Raw genomic sequence first — 19,025 nt, 5'->3', positions numbered from 1 at the left:
TCCCCTGACCCATGAGAAGACTCTTGAGTGAGCTTGTGAAATGCTGGCACCTTCCCTTTTTTACCTACTTTTTGCCAACTTTAGTTAGCTTCACCTTGGCCCAGATGTCATTCTCCTAAATTCTTTTTGTGCTTTATTTCCTTTTTACCCTTTGTCTTGATGTTTTGTAGCCGAGCACAGGCTATATATATTGAGGGAACCCCATTGCTTAGAGAACTAATTAGATGTTTGACACTTTTGCAAATGCTTAGAAGTGATCAAAGTGTATTTTCCGAACACCTTGTTTTGGTGCTTTTTCTGTATGGCACTTATTGAGTGTTTAGGTTGTTGTATGTTAGTTAACCTGCGACTGTTCCAATGCTTGGAAAGCTGATGGTAATTTTGTATCTCTATAGTCTTGTCTTGAGAATTGTCTACATTAACCTGAGTTTGAGTTTGTAATAAAACTCTTTAACTTTATTTTGGACTTGGGTTTTCATTGTGTGGCCACATTGGTCATACTGTGAATTTATAAGCATAATGATTTGTGATGTTAACCTCTTTTACCCCTTGCTAGGGTGAAAAAGCCTGTCGACCTTATTTAGAGCATACCTGAAATGCTCCAGCACATACTACTGACTTGCTGCACAGCATTGATGCCACCATTGTGTCTACATTGCTTAATTAACCCTATCATTTTGAAGGGAACTTGGCTACAATTTGGGATGAATGGAATAATGTTGCCTCCATGTGCCTGCTGTAAGCATTACAGGAGTAGTATTACCAATGCTTGACTGTAAATTCAACTGAAAGCCCATGACTAGTTTGAGGACCAAATGAGCTACACAGACACTTCAGATTCAGATCTCAAAATGACAAAAGAGGAAAATACCATTGAGGACCTCATTACAAATTGCTCATTATTTAGTGCAATGATACTGGGGCCAGAATCTATAATTCCAGTTTACCCACACCAAAGAACAAGTATCTAAGTTATTTTGGTCAGAATGCAGAATACCATAAGAATTTAGGAACATCTGGTCCTTTTCTGAAAATAAATCCCCCTTCAGGGTCGAACAAAGGGCTATTTTGAGGTGGTGGTAAAGGGTGGCCCATGGATTGGTGCAGGTCAGTAGCTGAGGGTGACAGGGAAAGGACAGGGAAAGGGCAACAGGGAAAGGGCATGATGGTGGCGTTTTGCCTTTTTTGTGATGTTCAGTGGTAAGGTTTGGGACTGATCTTTGCTTCTGCCTACAGGCCGTGTTCACTATTTCACTGGGTGCACATCTGCACCTGGCGGGGGGGGCAGAGCCTCTGCTATGGCAGAGAAGTGTTGCACCCCCACCAGCCGCAGCAGCTGCAAAACATTTACAGTAAAACCATAATAAACAAGGTTTATTATGGTTTTACTGCAAAAGAGGCGGGTCACGGGCAAAGAAATGGGACGGGCGCACTCCCCCTCTGTGTGCATGTATGTCCCCCCCTCCAAACAATGCTGCGCCACCCCACCCCTTTTCTCGCCCGCGAGCCGCGACTGGCACCTGGTAAAACTGAACCTGGTACTCTGGACCAGAGATTTGCAAGCCCGGAATTTGCAGACCCAATACTGACAAGTCTGAAAACAGCAGCGCACATAGAATCACCTGAAGCTGTATACCCGTGGGGATACAGCTCTGCATCCTGTAAAGAGGACTTAACTTGTATGGCTCATCTGGTTTTGCTGCTCTCCAAACGGAAAATACTAAATAGTAAACTTGCTTACTATTGGGGACGCCACTATTTTGACACTTTAAGATATTTCACAGTTGGACTTAGAGTGCAACTGGTGCTGCAAATACACAATACAATACTGTAATTATGCAAATTTTCACATGAAATATAAATATATCTGTGAGTATATATGATTGCTTTACTTATGAAAAAAACCAAAACGTCGATAGCATTTGGTCACTTGCTGCTGCCTATTTTCTTACTTGAAATCCTTTATTACATATGAACTAAATTGAGAGTTATGACATTTATTTTACTTAATCTTATGCAGTTTTAATTTTCTTAACCCACTAAAGTTAGCAGATGCGTTCTAAAGCACTGTGAAACTGGTACACCAGAATAGCTCCTGTTAATAACACTTAATCGTCAACTTAACTATGAAAAACCTCAAACTTGCTTTTATCTGTTTAGTAGCATCCAGCTTTGCAATGCATGTCTTGGGTATTAAGCAGCGTTACCTTTCCTATTCTAGAACAGCGCGGTATGTCATTCTTCTGAAAAACGTGCATACATGAAAACAGATACTTAATCCGATCGACAAATCTCCTATTTTGCTAAGAAATGACGTTTTGGCATGGTAATCCCTGTTTCTTGACAATGCGAGGCTTGTTTGACACCCAGAAAGCTCTGCACATCCTGATCGGGAAGCAGATACTCCCTCCAAATGACGGGACGGATTGTAAAATGCTGTGCAAGTTAAAATAGGTAGCCACACATGCTTAGTCTTCAACTTCATGAGCGCATGCTTTTAAAAACAATTAATTATGATGTGAAAATAATGTAAATTACCTGGCCATCAATAATTCTGAAATGGGGAAATGCAGGGCCATCATGAGTTGGACCCTGGCAAGTGGTGAATAAGAAGGGACATTTGTTTCACCGCACAGAGTTCCACAGGTTATTCCCATTTTAAGATTGTTTCCCAACTGGAGAATTTTCTCTTTTTTTGCTGCTGAAATTATCTTTGCTCCAGGGATGGGGGATGTGGTGTTCCCCCCCTCACTTCTAATCCCGATGTGGGCAGTCACTCTGTTTACGAGCCGTATCGGGGCTACCAGGCTACTCAGAAAGAAGGTCTATTACACCACTATGCTAAGCGCTGTTGTATTAATGTACCACTTAAATTCGATTTTCAAGTGAAGAAGCGCCCACTTCAACAACAACTGGTGCATATGCTGTGGAATTACAAGTTACCTTACAAAACTAGTTCTATTCATCAAATAAAAGAGAAAAGGGGAACTTACATTTTGACCTTGCGGACCAGGCGGTCCAATCATTCCCATTAGTCCTTGGTCACCCTGTAAAATAAAACAAAAGGGAATGTGTTTTAAAAGTGGCGCTTGTTCACACCATGCAGATAATACCAAATAAACCCTTCCAATAACACCTTGCGTAGGTCAGTTTACAGTTATTAATGTGTTCATGAGTTTTAGTACGTTTCTATCAATTAATATTTATATGTACTTCCTCCTCTAAAAAACCCTGAGACTTGTGTTATATACTTATAAGCCTATACTTGATTGCAACCGTTTTTTTTAAATGAGTTGTAATTTGTTAGATAGTGAGACAACCACATAGAGAAGGCTGCGGACCAGGTCATGAGAACAGGGATCAGAAAATGGTGAGTTCCTGTAAGAAGGGCTCCTTCGTTTTACCGCACATTGGGCCCCTGCCGGTATGGTCTGGGTGAGGGAGTAACTCTACCTACTGAACACAACCTTACAGCCGTGTGGCAAATACATCAAGGGCCTGAAAGCAAGGAGAAAAATTGACCACTCTACGCCCAACTGAGTAGTGAAAGACAACCATAACCATCACTGTCCAGGGTCCCGATGTCACTGCCCTTGTTGCACTGATGATAGCTATGGTCTTGCTCGCATATTCCAGACCTGCAACTAACAGTCAGGAGCAGATTCCCAAGCATCATGATTACTGGATAATGTGCATGAGAACAACACAAAGGAGAGTGGTGTATGATGGAAGCCTGATACGATTTATATCCATGTTAGTATCCTAAACAAATGAGTACTTTCCCAGAAGGTCCTAAACTTTTGAGTCCGTTTAACCTCAGGAGAGCTGTTAAAGATGTCCTTTCATAGGGCAGAATGACCATGGGCTGTAGTGAGTGTGATATAAAATGTATAATGTGTCAACATACCAAACATCTTGCAACAAAACTAAGCAAAGTATAAACACTATTAATAGGTTTTGTCACTTTTGTAAAAAAACACCAAAGCAACTGATTTGTTGGTCAATCTTGACCCAGAACAGCTGTTTGTTGGCATAGCTGCACTGAACAACGTATGCGCATGATGAGGTCCAAACCTGCAATCATCAGAGCTGTTCTTATGAGATTCAGGAGGAATGAAATGCCTGGGAATGGCACCATTTCTGTGATTCTCAGTTTCGCTTGGGCTGGTTCTGCTGCCTGCTTAGGCTAAGGCTGGTATAACACACCAGACTTGATCAAACAGCAGCGTGACTGGCAATTGCAAGCAGTCATGTCATAAACTTGTGACTTGCAGGGTGGTTGCATGGTGCTGGCACTGCTCATGCTGCTTGTGTTGAAATTGGGTGTTGCAGCTGCAATATTAGTGATCACTGTCCACGGCTACTTCAGGTAGTGGAGTAGCTGTTGTGGTTGATAGAATGTAATGTCAATAAAAATATATGCCAAGAAGGCTTGGCCAGGCTCACAGCAAAGTCAATATCCCAGAAATATAGATTTGTTATTGTGATGTGATTCTCTACTTATGGCAAGTGATTCAACTCACTTTTAAGTCTATTTCTGAAAACCAAGAGAAACTGTTACAAGTCTAAGATTTCTAAGTTTAGGGAGGGAATATGTATTGAACTTGGTCAAAATGCTGCTTGTTGCGGGCCATGGCAGAAATAATTACATATTCTACCAAAACCATTTTAAGACTCAGAATTAGTCTATTCTTGTTCAATATCCCGCATTGCCGATTTTCTATACGTTGCTAGCCATGATTATCAGAACACAACACTCAAGCTCTAATCAAAAACAGCCTGGAAAATGGGCGCGTACTTCCCCACTCCCAGAGTTACCGAGATCGGAGGTACCAGCAACTCAAGAGGTGGGATAAATCTGGCCCATTATGAGTTGGGCTCTTTGGGTCACTGGGAAATAAGGATTTACTGGAGGAATTTCTAATTCTAGGTCTGATTTCTTCTTTAATTCCGTAGTTAAAATCTGTGAGTGAAACTAAAGAGATCTCTGGTGTTCCAATGGATTTCATCATCCCTAAAGGACCACCACAAAATTTTAGAGGTCACTTGTAAAATGGCTACAGTGCTTCATTTGTACCAGTGATTGCACTTCATGAGCTCCCTTGATCATTTTTGGCAGTGCAGACTTATTTTAACTTTTCACATAGAGGAAGACAGACAAAGGCATAAAGGGTAGATCGAATGAGAGAGAAAGGGGCAGGAAAACAGTGAGAGTAAAGCAAGTAGAGACAAAAAAAAGAACTCACAATAGTGAGATACAGACACTGGAAGTTTAAGAAAGAGGCACAAGCTACATGCAAGACTAGGCAGCCTCGCTGTTTGCCAACCCTGGCATCCAGCAGCTCCTACGAAAAACTTTGGGCCTGTGCAGGTATTTTTTTTTTTTTTTTTTTTTTTTAAAGAAATTAAGCACTAAGTATAGTTAATCTAATGTTGGTCATTATTAAATATAAAACTCATCATCGATCACGCAGAAAATATGCAAGCAGCTAAACAAGAATGTATATCATCCACACTGTGGCTGTTCACTAAGGATTCCAGGGCATCTTATATTGAGCCACCTCTGTGTGCGTGCCTCAGCCACATGCTCTGCCCATTGTCTTTGCATTAAGAAGGTTCTTTCGAAAAACTGATTTCGAAATTTGAATTCTTGGCTCAATTCATAATTTTGGATCCCATTCAATAGAAAGGGAGCTGAGACCAAAGACCATGTTCTTAACGTGAACATACACTTCGCTTGTTGAATGAACGACCTTTTCAGTGACCAGTACAAAAGTGCTTAAAAATTAAACCCCTTAAGTTAGACAAAAGAAAACATTTATTTATCACACTCCTGGACATGAGGCCAACTGATAACAGATATGTAAGCATGTATGCGCGTTACCAATGTTAAATCAAACTCCATTTGTTTCCCTCAATTTGCCGAGGCATTTATATATGTTTAGACCAAGGAAAGAAGTGGTGTAAGCAAAGAGTTGGGACAGAGGCAATAAAAGCCATTAGAAATTAGGTTTGAGCAGGACAGTAATAGACAATATGAAAAAAGAAACATTAAACATCTTCACCATGAGGGGAATTTTAGAAAGATGTTTAAAATGTAAGATTGTTTAATAATAACATCAATACTCTGTGTATAAAACAGCGCTTTTATGTGCTGGTAATTACATGTGTTTCCATTATCTGATTAATGGTGCTTAGATTAGCTCAATGTCTAAATCTGGCTTGCTTGGATTCTTATAATCTGCAGATCACAGCAGATGTCAGCAGAGAGCAAAAACCCACGGCACAACAAGCCGAAGGGAACTGTCAAAATGCCATTTGCTTTTATTAAAGTGATACTTTTTAAACTTTTCTTGCATAGGTAGCAATTTGCATACTTTCAGCTGTCGCTCCCACCTTTCTATGATTCTCAAGTTACTAACTTTATGGCTTTCCTAAAAGCAGCAGCCATGGTCTGAAACAGAATCTACACTCTTTAAAACCTCAAATAACCAGCAGCCACCAAGCAAAACATACGTTGTACTGAAGGAGCTTTTCGGCACCACTAGGACAGATCTGCTATTTCCAGATATCAAGGACAGACAAAAACATTTTTATATTCTTTCTACTACAAACACATCCTTGAATCATAAGTGTGCATATATGGAGCAACAAGTATTCCCCACTTAACAAATCCATATATAAAAGATCCCACGGTTTTCATTAAAACTGACCAGCTGTAGAGATTACCTATTTGATATAACAATAAAAAAATGAATCTTCGCTTTGTGCCTTGCAGGGGGTAGGAAAGCGACATATGTAGTTAAAGTGCATTACAATACAAGAACTGTATATTAACATTACAAATTATGATTTTCATATATCAGACCTCATAAAGAGACCTGCCACTGGGGCCTAAATTACAATTTTGGAAATACCTCATGAGCCAGTGAAGTACCATCACACCAGTGGAGAAATCCTACATTTTGATTTATTTTTGAAATCCATTTACATATCTGCTATTGAATGCCACTGTACAAATGTCCCTTTTTGAGGCAATCCCTGATTGTTTCATCTTAAATGGTGTGTTGTTAGACCTCACATCCTTGGTGAGGTACTCCCCCAAACGTTTTGTCTTCACTCCTTTACACTGCTGAACTCGTTTTTGTGAGCATTAGTCATCTGTGCACATTACCCCTGCTTACCAATGCAAAAGTACTTGTGTTCTCTTCTTAAAACATGGTAGATTTGGACTGTACCTAACTGGCACATTTAATTTGCTTATAAGACCCTAGTATGGGGTACTACGTGTACCCAAGGGCTGTAAATTAAATGCCTCTAGTGGGCTGCAGCACTCATTCTGCCACCCACCAAAGTAGCCTTTTAAAAATGGTCTCTGGCCTGCCAGTGCAGCCTGTAGTGCAGTTTCAGACCGCTATTTCAAACTTGCAAAATAAGTCTCTTCCAGGCATAAGCCTTTCTCTTTAAATCTTATAAGTCATCCATAAGATAGGCCCCAAAGGTTCATAGGTCAGGGTGAAGTGTGTTAAGTTTTACATGTCCGAGCAGTGAAAAACTACTCCCCATTCCTAAAGTCATTTTTTCACTGTTGTAGAGCTTAGCTCTCCCATAGACTAACACTGGGTTACTTTATTTCAAATAATACATGTTAAATTTAGATTAGGAGCAAATAGAGAAATTATGTTTACACTCAAATAAATTATAATTTAAAATCCTCTTTAATGGCAAAATCGGATTTTAGATTATAATTTTGAAAATGCCACTTTTAAGAAGTTGGCACTTTCCTGCCCAAAGTTTCGGAGGCCTTTCTAGGAGTTTCCAGCTGCCTGGCCCCATTAATGGTTCCCCCCTCAAAAATGTGTCCAGGCAGTGAACAAGGGGACCTGGGTGTAGCTCGGAGAGGAGCTCCCTGGCAGGATGGGCGGGGAGGAGATGTACACTGCCCTGATTATGTTTCAAAGGACTTTGTCCACAGCACGCACAAAGGAACCAGACCGAGTCTTTGTCACCCTTGATAGTTTGAGCCAGGACTAAGGGCAGAGGAAGAACCTGGTAGGTCCAGGAATTTAGTCACGTAAAAGCTGGCACCAGGTGTAAAAAGAGAATACTCAGGACCACCTATCAGAACACTCTGGGACCCATGGAGGATTCAGAAGAAGGACTACGCTGCTGTTAGGTGGACTGACCTGCTGCAAAAAGGACTGATCTGCTGTCTGACGAAGGAATATTGGATCTGCTTGCCTTGATCCTAGGCTATCCAGAGTGACTCCAAGAGTCAGTTGGCTGACCTCCAGTGTGTGTTACAGGGACACAACAAGCTTCCAAAGACCTCCCAGCAACTGCACAGCTGACTAGCACCAACTTGAACTGCCTGGATCTGCCTTAGCCCCACTCATGGCCTCTGTTATAGTGAGTCCTGACCCCCAAGAGGTGCCGCCCAGGTCCTGGGCTCTGATTGTCTTCAATGAGAACTCCTGCACAAGACAGAGGCAAGAATCCTGAAGTTTGGGCTGTTTATGACCGCAAACAAGCCCGTCCACAGCAGGACTCTGCCGCCCAGGGCGACCACCAACTCGAAGCTCTGGTGAGACCTGCTCTCTGCATTAATGACAACTGTCGGCAACAACAGGCAACACAAGGCCCGCACTTCAAGCTACAGCAACGTCAGTCCTTGGCAACTGCCAACCTATGATCCAGTGAGGACCGGCACTTCGTACTACATTAATGACCATCCACAACACTTGAGCTGCTCTTTGTGTTGAAAACCTCTCACTCACAGCGTCCTACAATGCAAATAAACTCTTCATGCTAGACTTGAAAAGGTAACTTTTCAGTGGGACTGACCCTGTCGCTGTACCCAACCCACAGGACATTGCTGTCGACTTGAACTTGTGACTTTCTCCCAGTATAGGGTGACCACACAACAGCAAGTGGTGCTTTCTGTTTGTTGGAACTATTTTCACTAAAAACTTTGAAATTCAATACTTTCACTTCTGCTGATTGGATTACTTTTGTTCTGAATCATTTTATTTGTTAAATGTACTCTATTTTGTTCTAAATTAATTTGGGATTTTTTGTGTTGTGTTTTAACTTTATTACTGTCAGTATGCTGCATCAATACTTTACACATTGTCTTTATTTTAAGCCTGACTGCTTTTGTACCAAGCTACCAGAGGGTTAAGCACAGGTTAAATTTAATCTCAAGTAATAATCACATTTCTTACAATGTGCCCTTTTTTTCAATTTTCAACTTTGAACAGAAAACATAATATTTTCTTACTAAAGAGAATTTACAGTCTGTCTCAGCCGGCAAGAAAACAACATTTGACTAGTTGGGGAAAACAGTCAAGTCTTTGATCAATAGCACGGCATAATACTATACAAAGTTTGTTACCTAATAAGATATAAATCTTTGACTAGCATCTTGCCTGCTTTCAAGTCTTCCTTTCAAATGCAATATTGGATTTTATGCAAACAATGTTCAGTTAAAGTACTGTGCCACCTAGTTAAAATGGAATCCCAGAAAGACAGTGTTTAAATTCCTTAGGAAAGAACAGGTTTGCTGTTGTGTTATAAAACTTGAAAAAGGGTGGCATCAAAGAACCAGAAAGATTTTGACCATCACTTGTAGTTTTAGTAGAGTTCTGGTAGGACTCTAATGGCTTCCGGTGAGTAAAATATTATATTTTTTCATGCAGGGATGAAATAAAATGATCAGCTCTTCAAACATTTTATCAGAGGATTACTGGCCAGCAATGCATTTATACTTGACAGAGAATCTATGGCCTAATCCAGTGGTCTGAATGATCTGTAGTGCTATCTGGATGATCAAAAGTGCGGTCTTCATGACCTCTGTCACTTGAGAAACTCCAGCAACAGATAGTTAAAAAGTTAGGCTTGAAGGGCTGTTGTTAAATGGGATAGCACATATTTCATGAAATCTGGTTCTCTGCCAAAACTAACTATCAGTAGCCAAGACAACATTACCTATCCACAGATGAGTTAAAAATGTGCTGAACTATGAAGTAGCATTGGTGTGCTCAACACTTTCTAGAAGGCTAAATATGCATACATTATTAATTCTACTTTGGTTCTTAGGATCCTTTTTGGTCCTGCACTCCACATAAAAACTTCCTATAAAAGGATGAGCATTCTCTGAAAGCGATGAATACTGGTTATGCTGGACAGTATGAGGGGTTTTAGCACCCTTGTTTCAACACACATAAGGGTATGTGCAAAATTCAAGGGAATCATCTCTATTGTATTTAATAAGCAACCCACAAAGGAAAATTTGCCACTTTAGAACTAGTGAAGTAAATTGTACGTTGAAGATGCTGACAAGTGTACTGACTGTAAAGGCTAAACAGTAGCAACCATACACTTAGCAAGGAGTTACATTACAGTTCCTTGCTAATTCTGTTTTGAACACAGTATGTGAGTTAGAAGAAGGATTGAGAATTAGCTATGGTTGTAAAGGTGTGTACATGGGGAGAGTCCACCTCCCCCATCATAAATTTAATTTTGGAAATCCTTATGACTCCATCAGTTGTAGGAAGAGAAATACTAACCTGATGGGGCAGCACAGATGTGTGTCCGTACCACTCAAATGTCATTCTTCAATCACTAATTCCCACATGTTACATGAAGGAATCTTTAAGTGCATGATAATATATAGTACTGCAGTCCGCCCATTTAAACCTTCCCAAATCTACATTGTCATATTATGGTCCATAAAGCATTAAATGAGTACAACCATTAAGCACAGAAAGAATGTACATAATAAATCAGAGTACTATTTGACATGGTAACTCTGACCAAGGAACAGAACCAAACTCAAACACAGAAATGACCTACCCACCCAGATGAAGGGGCCGACCCACATGCCCTTTAGTGCCAGGTAAGCCAAAACAGGACATTGTGGAGCAGAAAGATTTGGTGGAAACTGATCCCTTTTCCTTACTAAATGTCCCACATATGGAAAACTTACTAAAATGTTTGACGTGAGGTGGTGTAGATGTACATGGGTTGAGATTTCCATTGAGATGTCACCCATTTATGGGGAGTAGACCCTGCAATCCACCACATGCCTTTTCCTTATTAGAACAAAGCTGGTGTATGTGTTGTAGTGGAGTGGGGATTTCCTTAGATCATCTCATCTACATTTATTGCCACTCTCATCAAGTCATGTTTTGACATCTTTTTATAACTGGCAAGCCAGAGAACAATACTGAGGGGCTGGTGGAAATAGCACTCACAGCATAAACTATTGGCTAGTGAACAACACTTGAGTACCACTTAGGCACTTTGCATCAGGCGATCTAGAAAAAGTGTAGGCTATGGACATGTATCACCTTTAGACAGATAGTCCTTCTTAATAAGTAGTCCAAAGAGTCACACTCCATGCTTACAAGGAGTAATGTAGTGCAGTAGACAGGGATTTAACAGCACAGTCTTGTCAATGTGATAAAGATGGGGACACCCCACACAGCAGCCTCCACAATCTTCTGTAAATTGACAACTTGTGTTAGGACAAGAATGTAAGAGGCAAATTCTGACTCTCTATCTTTCAAAAGCCACACAATTGGAGAAGGTGGCCCTCTGGATAAGTCTCTAGCTACTTAATGCCTGCTGTGTGGGAGGGCTGGGTTATCCCAAATTATTCCAGGCCACACCTGTGCTGCACTAGTTGTGATGCAAATATTTCTACCCTGAGAGACAACAAAGAGACCTCAGGAGAGAAGATATCTAAAGGGATACATATTTTTTGTAGGTATACCAACGTAGAGATGGGACGCTGAAGAAATAGCATTCCAATATTTGTTCATTGGCCACACAGTGTGTTCTTCAGTGGCCTTAGAATTACACTGGGAACCAAGGCCGTGAATTATACTCAATTATTGACCAAATATAACTCTTTCTGATTCTACACTGTTCCTTTGTATCTTTTGAGGGCCACCAACCATGAATACAATCTTTGGCAAATGCTCAAATCTTACTAATGTTCTGTGCAGTGTTTGGGTCCAGTCAGCATCAGATTATTTATTGCGCCTCAACCACAATTGTGTTCAAGATATGCCACTTAAATAAAGCAGCTTATTGACGTTAGTGGATTCCAATGCAGCACAGTGGATCATTGATCATTATGCTTTTGTTTAATTTTTATGATGTGGTCATATTGCAGGTTTACACATTATACCTAAAAATATAATACCTAAATCAGACTTAACATCCACTGCGAAGCCTCTATCAGCTACAACCTTATGTGGTCTTCACAATCGCTTAGGTGAAAGCTAATCAGTTATATTATGTTGCTTAGATAATAACTTTGATGCAAAAAAAAGGTAAAACTAAAAGTGTGGAAGAGAGAGGTCTTTTAACTCTGATTGAGAAAACCAATGGATCTCTGACTTTTGGCCCTCGTTTATGGGCACTGTTCCTACAAATGTTTAGCAAGTTAGAAATTAAGGTGTTACTCAGTTATGTTATTTTCTCATATTACTGTACCATCTAAGGGCATCCTTTATCATTGTAGGAACCTATTATGTAGTCCCTTCCATTCCTGCCTGATATAGAGAACCAATTACTTGTGATATTTGATCGCACTGATGACTTTGGAAATTTGAGACTTGGATTTAAATCCTGGCTTGATCACCTTACTGAGAAGTCGTTTCATTCTGAGCAAATTACTTTATTTCCCTTTTCTTTACATTGTACATATGTGTGCTATAAATACTAGAACAAAAGCAGTGCTCTACTGAGTAGCTAAAAAATCTAGTAAATCCTCTTCAACACGTAAAGGATGTGGCAGCCCAGCTAGTGACCTGTGCCATGGCACAAATGGTGCTTTCTATAATTTACTCTTATCATCCCTTCTACTCCACAAAGAAACTAGTGTCTTCCACCAGTGGATTTTGACCATGCTAGTTCTAAAGTAATTTATTTGGTGTGAGTCCCGTTGAATTCAACATCATGTGCCAAGGGGCTATTAACAGCATGATTATATAATAAAACCTTGGGAAATTAGCAGAGAAAACCAAAACGTGCAAGAATGCTAATTCAACCCTCAGTGCAAAATAGTCATCCGGGAAAGTCTTTCTGGAAGCTACTTTGTTGGCCAATTGTAATAAATCATCATACACACATTGCTGCAGGCAAAGCTTGAAATGTGTGGTATTAATACCATTATAAAACCTGAAACAAAACCTACAACAAAAGATCCAAGGCAAAGCTATAAAAAGCCTAATGCTTTCTACAAAAAAACTCCTCAATGTAAATGTTTTTCAAAATATAAGAAGGACAGCATAAGTTATCTTTAGAAAAAATAGGGGGTCAAACTATGATGGAAGGCAGCATGCCTGGAGTCATGTTATGCCAGGTGTGTCAATAAAGCACTCTATCACCAGGGAGGGTATCTAAGCACTGCAGGAGCGGTTCGAGCCTGGTGGCAGATGAGGTATTTTGAAGAGTCAAGTCATAAGCTGTTTACAGAAATCAAGCATTGCAGATGTTGTTCTGATGTGTAAGAGAAAGCCCAACCACCGGATCTGGTTCTCTGTATGCTTAGGATATATGCATAAATGAGCCTGACTGAGCAGTGCCATCTGGTTGGTTCATGAAATTAAACTGGTCGAGAGTTTAGAAGGTGTGGGTGAGAATTTGGCTAGTTTGTGTGGTGTGATGTGCATGCTGCATAGCAGGCTGTGTGTGATCCTGACTTCCATGTTCAGAATGGTTTAAAGATGTCCTGTGAGTTTTTTGCTAATTCTGACAAATTAGTAGGTTCTGTAGTCCAGTGTACTTATGATGGTTTTGTAATTCTGGTTGGCAGCCATTTGTAGATTTTTTTCAGCACCTTCAGGTTGTTAACCCATGAAGCTGAGACAGCATTTGGGGCACATTTTGAACTGGCTGTCAATGATGATTCAAAGGTTGTTGGTGCGGGTGGTGGGGGATGTCTGAGTTCAATTGGCCAGCAGGCTGAGTCCCAAACTGATAGGTTTTTACCAAAGAAAATGATTTCTGTCTTGTTGGTGTTAAGTTTGAGGCAGTTGGCCTTCATCTAGTCGGGGACTTCAGTCGACAGGCAGCGATCTTGGTTTGGGTGTTTGGTGTCTTGTCCGAGAAGTAGGGTTTAAGCTGAGTGTCATTGGCATAAGATAGAATGTTGATATTGTTGGTGCGGATAATGTTTGCTAGTGTGATCATGCATGTGTTGAAGAGGGCAGGGCTCAGTAAGAACCGTTCTGGTACTGTGCGGATGTGGTTGCATGTGTCTGAAGAGTAAAGGGCCAAGTTGACTGACTGTGCCTTTCAAGTCAGGAAGGAGCATATGCTGCTGAGAACAGGCACTTTGATTTTTATCTCATGCAGTCTTCTAATAAGGATAGGGTGGGATGCCATATCAAATGCAACGGAGAGGCCCAGGAGGATGAGGGTAGCCATGTCTCCTCTATCCAGAATTATCCAAATGTCTGATGCATCCATGATGACAGCTCCATGCTCTGGCTGGATCCAAAGCCAGACTGAGTCTAACATTGAAGATTTGAAGGTCATCAAGATAGTTGGCAAGGTATGTTTTGATACGTCTTTCCAGGATTTTGGCAGGGTACAGAAGCGGAGCAATAAGTCTGCAGTTAACAAGCATTGTTGATTTTGCAGAAGGATTCCTGAGCAGGCGGATTAGTGAGGCATGTCTCCAAGTGCCTAGGAAGATGGCATATGCCATCGAGGTTTTTGGTTTTGGGATGAGTGCTGCTCTGATGAGCTGTAGGTCTTTGGTGAAATTCATGGTGAAGGGGTTTCATTTTTAACAATCACATCTGCTTTCTTCCAGACCCTCCGCTCATCTGAACTCCTGCTTGCAGAAATACTATGCTTACAGAAAACCAGATATACAGGTCAGGTCTTCTCCTACATCGTTCCTACAGCTTAGAACAACCTGCATCTACACATAAGAGGCTCCTCCCCACTTCTTGAATTCCTCAAGAAGCTGAAGAACTGGCTTATCTAGTAGTCCCACTACCCTCTAGGTGTGGCAGAACACACACCTGCTCAGTGCCAGGATACCTTCCAGGGCGATGGTGCGCTCTACGAATCTGCATAACATAACAACAAGTCCTAAGGATGCTAGGAGGCAGCTGCCTAATGAACTTCATGAAATACATATAGATATATCAATGTTGGTATTTTCAACAATTTAGGGAATGCCACTGGTTATGGGTGCAATTCAAGAGCATATTTATGCCAACACTGCCTTTGGTTTCTTAGGGTTAACACAATGCATTCTAGCTACTAATCTCAACAGGTAAGCACATCTCCCAGCAATTACTATTAGTATACAAAATATTTAATTATGCTTTTAAGTCAAGATAAGAACAGATTATGTTCTTGTCTTCAAGGTCAGTCATTTCTCCAAATTTTAGAGTACCAATGATTTTCTCTACAATATTTAGAAACAACATCTCTGTATTAACCACCTTCTACCATTAATGTGGGACAACGCAATGCTAACATGGCCATTAAGATATGAATGAGTTTCCATTTTGTATTTTTCACTGGCCCTTTTCACCAACAATCATACATTAGAACAGACACTAAATTCAAATAAATTCTGACACTGTTCACTGAGCTTCGTAATACAAAATTATAATGAGGCACATATGCTTGAAGGAAGAAATCTCCAGCCTTAGACTAGGGGTTAAGTGGCCTTAGGCGGAGTGTTAGGGCATGATCCGCTCCAATCAGACTTTGTAAGCTCTTTCTAGTTTGTGTTGTGTTCGTTATAATATGTTATGTTAATGAGATTTATCATGCACCGACTAACCACCAAAGGGATATCCTGGCACAAGCAGGTGCAGATAATGGAGTGGGGATGCATGTAAAGGTGGTCGATGGCAAGGAATTAAAACAATCATATTTTGAGCAATTTCTTAAATAGAGAGCGACTGCGGTTCGTATGGAGATTCCAGGGGAGAGTGTTCCCGTCCTGGGTCGCCAGATGAGAAAAGGAGGGCCCTGTTTTTGCCAAAATGAATCTGTTGAACTTGTGCTAAAACAACATTTGAAGATCTTTAGCTCTAGTCTATCTATAACGGAGATAGATTACTGGGTTTTATAACAATGGAGGGGATTTGAGAGGTGATTTGCTATGGTCTTCATTTGAGGCATGGAGGTAATATGTGATTTAAACCAGTAGTTCTGCATTTTATTGAATACAATTGTTACTGCAACTGCTTATTAATTGATTGCAATTGTTCCTGCTCCTGCCTATAATCTGTGATTGTTATATGAATGTGTTGTTTATTAAGTCAGTTGTATTTTAATGCAGTTGACCTCTGCACTAAATTATCTTGCCAAAAATACCTTCTGTTAAAGAATATATTATTTAACATTCTATATTTCCAATATTACTATTATTTTCCCTTCTGCTCCTGTTAGAGGCAAGGTTCACGAGTGAGCTTCCACTAAACACTAAGCAGGGCGTGGAGGGGACCAAGACCAAACATTTCATTCTGCCCTGAAGCTACCTTGATCTGCCTTATCAATTTTTTCACCACTGCGTTCATAAATTTAAAAAAATGCCCCGATAACTGGCAGGATTCTCTTTTTAGGGAGCCCAAAACCGCGCGGTCTCCCAGGTTCATAGGTTTAGTAAACAGAACATTAGGCATAGCCAAAAATCCTTAGGGCTTTCAATCTTTCGCAATTACATATCATATGGGTCAATGGCACCTCAGCTTGATCACAGTGTCTGCAGTGGTTAATGATTTCTCCTTTCTTGCTCCCATAATAATAGGTTCTCAATGGAACGAGACAAAAAGTGGAGTCTCATAAGCTTGTATTTAGACTAGTTTTCTAGAGGCTGACTCGGGAAGTCTGGAAGAAAGCATGGTGAGTAAAGGACTACTGCCCAACTGCTGTGCGCTTTGGATGTTGGCACATTAGCTCTTGTTCCACTGAAATTGTCTTAGCACTTTTCATTAATAATTTTGATATACATTTATGTTGACGATCTGCTCTTATTATCCCTTCCACCTCCAAAACTGTTGTTGAGGTTGCCAGTGAAGACCCCCATGGGGAGTTAGGCTCCTGCATTTTATCCCAGAGAAGATGTTTCATTGTGCCTCTCCTGGAGGCTTTAGCAGTAGGACACATACTTTGCACAGAGTACCAGATCCTATTTTGTCAGCTTAAATTCCAACCGTATTTGTGCATGACTTGTGCATTCTGGAAGGGCAAACACCGGTAGTAGCAGGTTTATTGTTGTTCATCTAGTCACACAAAGAGCTGTTTTTTAAATGCGATGGCACCACAGTTTACGCTCCACTACCCTTTGTCCAGACAAATTAGAAATGGGAAAACAAGACAGATATCAGTTGCTTGCACTTGAATGAAGTACACTGTAAAATGAGCTTTCTTAGCAAAAGGTTGACTAATTTGGATATAGGTTTAAAGAATGGTAGGTTTAAAATCTAAGTTAAACATTTTTTAATGAAAAACAATATGATTATGGCTTCGGAATCGGACGCCATGGCAATTAGATTCCTACAAATTTCTCAATGTTAGGAATCAGAAAATGAAAATGGATTGCCCACACTGTACCACCAGAATCCGGTCAGCATTTGTAAGACATTTGAGTATTTGATGCACCACTCCCAGTTTTGCATAAGAGGCTTGGATGTGGGAGTTAACCATGAGGGTAAAAAAAATAATTCATAAATTTATAAAAACATGAACGTCAAATTTACAAGACTGTAATCTCAGTACTGACCAATTCCAAGCCACTACGAATGAAAAATGGTGTTGCAGACATATAATAATATAATTTACTTTGTACTAAATTAAAGAAGCTGCAGAGCCCTATCCGTCAAGCCATCCTAAAGTGTTTCAGACATCTGACTGGTAGAAAGCTCCAACAAAGCCCTTGCCACTGCTCTGATCAACTTCCCAATTGGAATGTGCTTGAGGAATGCTACAGATGCAGTCTTCTTCTCCTGGAATGTAGACTTATGCCTCCAAGGCAAGCTACACTTTCTCATTCCATGACTACAGACTAATTGTAGGCTACAGCCGGCACATTTTTAAGGCATTGCTGCCACAAAACAGGACAAGTTTACAAACAAAAATGGTATTCATTCCCTCTGTGATATTCAATGTCAAACTTGGGGTCCGTCTCATCACATCACATTACAGAAAATAAAAGTGTAAAATTATTCCTAGAATATGTAGGATGCTATGAAGGACGGTAAATTGTACATACATCTTGGCTATGAAATAATGCCATAAAAAGAAATCACATTGACATCTACCCAGTACCTCCTGACAACATAAGGCAACAGAGAGACAAATTATGAGACATTGCTGAATAAATTATGCAACAACAGAAGGCATGTTTTGGTGGCCCATTGGTGCACATTTGATGGCAGTACTATTGTACCGCTTTGTCATTATAGCATATATTAATACGGTGGGCAAATGTTTCATGCCAGTGGAACGGTGGAATATAACAATCAGCAACTAAAAGATGGGCCAAATAACCTTTGCAAATGTTCTCCTACACTTTGCGCTTTTTTCAGTAACTTTCGTTTGTGTTTCATCTAGGAACAATTTTTTATTGTGTTGAAATCTGCTACCTATGCAGCAGATGATGAATTATGTGGCAAACATGTGGCTGGGGAATTTGGATATTTTCAGTTGCCCTGCAAAAACTGAATGTGGACTGCTTCTCTAGAAAAGGGCAGCACACACTAGCTTGTGCTCATTTGAAAACTTCCTTGATAGGACAGTGGCTGCTCTGTATGAACTAGAGTTTGGGGCAACCTGAGTGACAGGGCTTTGAGAGGAGGCTCCCCTGAGCTATGTGGTTTCACCTATGTGTGACAACTGAGCCGGGGTGGATAGAAGAATGCTTGACCCGCAGAGCAGGGCTGAGTGCTTTCACCTCAGGGTAGAGAGGTGGGCTGCCATTTTCTGTGAAAAAGATACCAAGTCTTCTGAAAGTTTCTGTAGGGTTGTTTGGTTTGAGA

General features: G+C 40.5%; 1 protein-coding gene across 1 annotated transcript in view; it reads right to left on the bottom strand.

Annotated features, from left to right (window-relative positions):
• The window catches only part of COL24A1 (collagen type XXIV alpha 1 chain), a 713,151-nt gene that overhangs the window by 513,080 nt on the left and 181,046 nt on the right, over window positions 1–19,025 (bottom strand). The window contains exon 7 of the mRNA XM_069232264.1: window positions 2,994–3,047. Coding sequence (XP_069088365.1) covers window positions 2,994–3,047 — 54 coding nt within the window. The remainder of the gene's footprint in view (window positions 1–2,993; window positions 3,048–19,025) is intronic.

This window comes from Pleurodeles waltl, chromosome 4_2 (assembly GCF_031143425.1).
Source record: "Pleurodeles waltl isolate 20211129_DDA chromosome 4_2, aPleWal1.hap1.20221129, whole genome shotgun sequence".
In the NCBI taxonomy this organism is placed as follows: domain Eukaryota; kingdom Metazoa; phylum Chordata; class Amphibia; order Caudata; family Salamandridae; genus Pleurodeles; species Pleurodeles waltl.
This window is presented reverse-complemented; position numbering and strand designations above follow the sequence as displayed.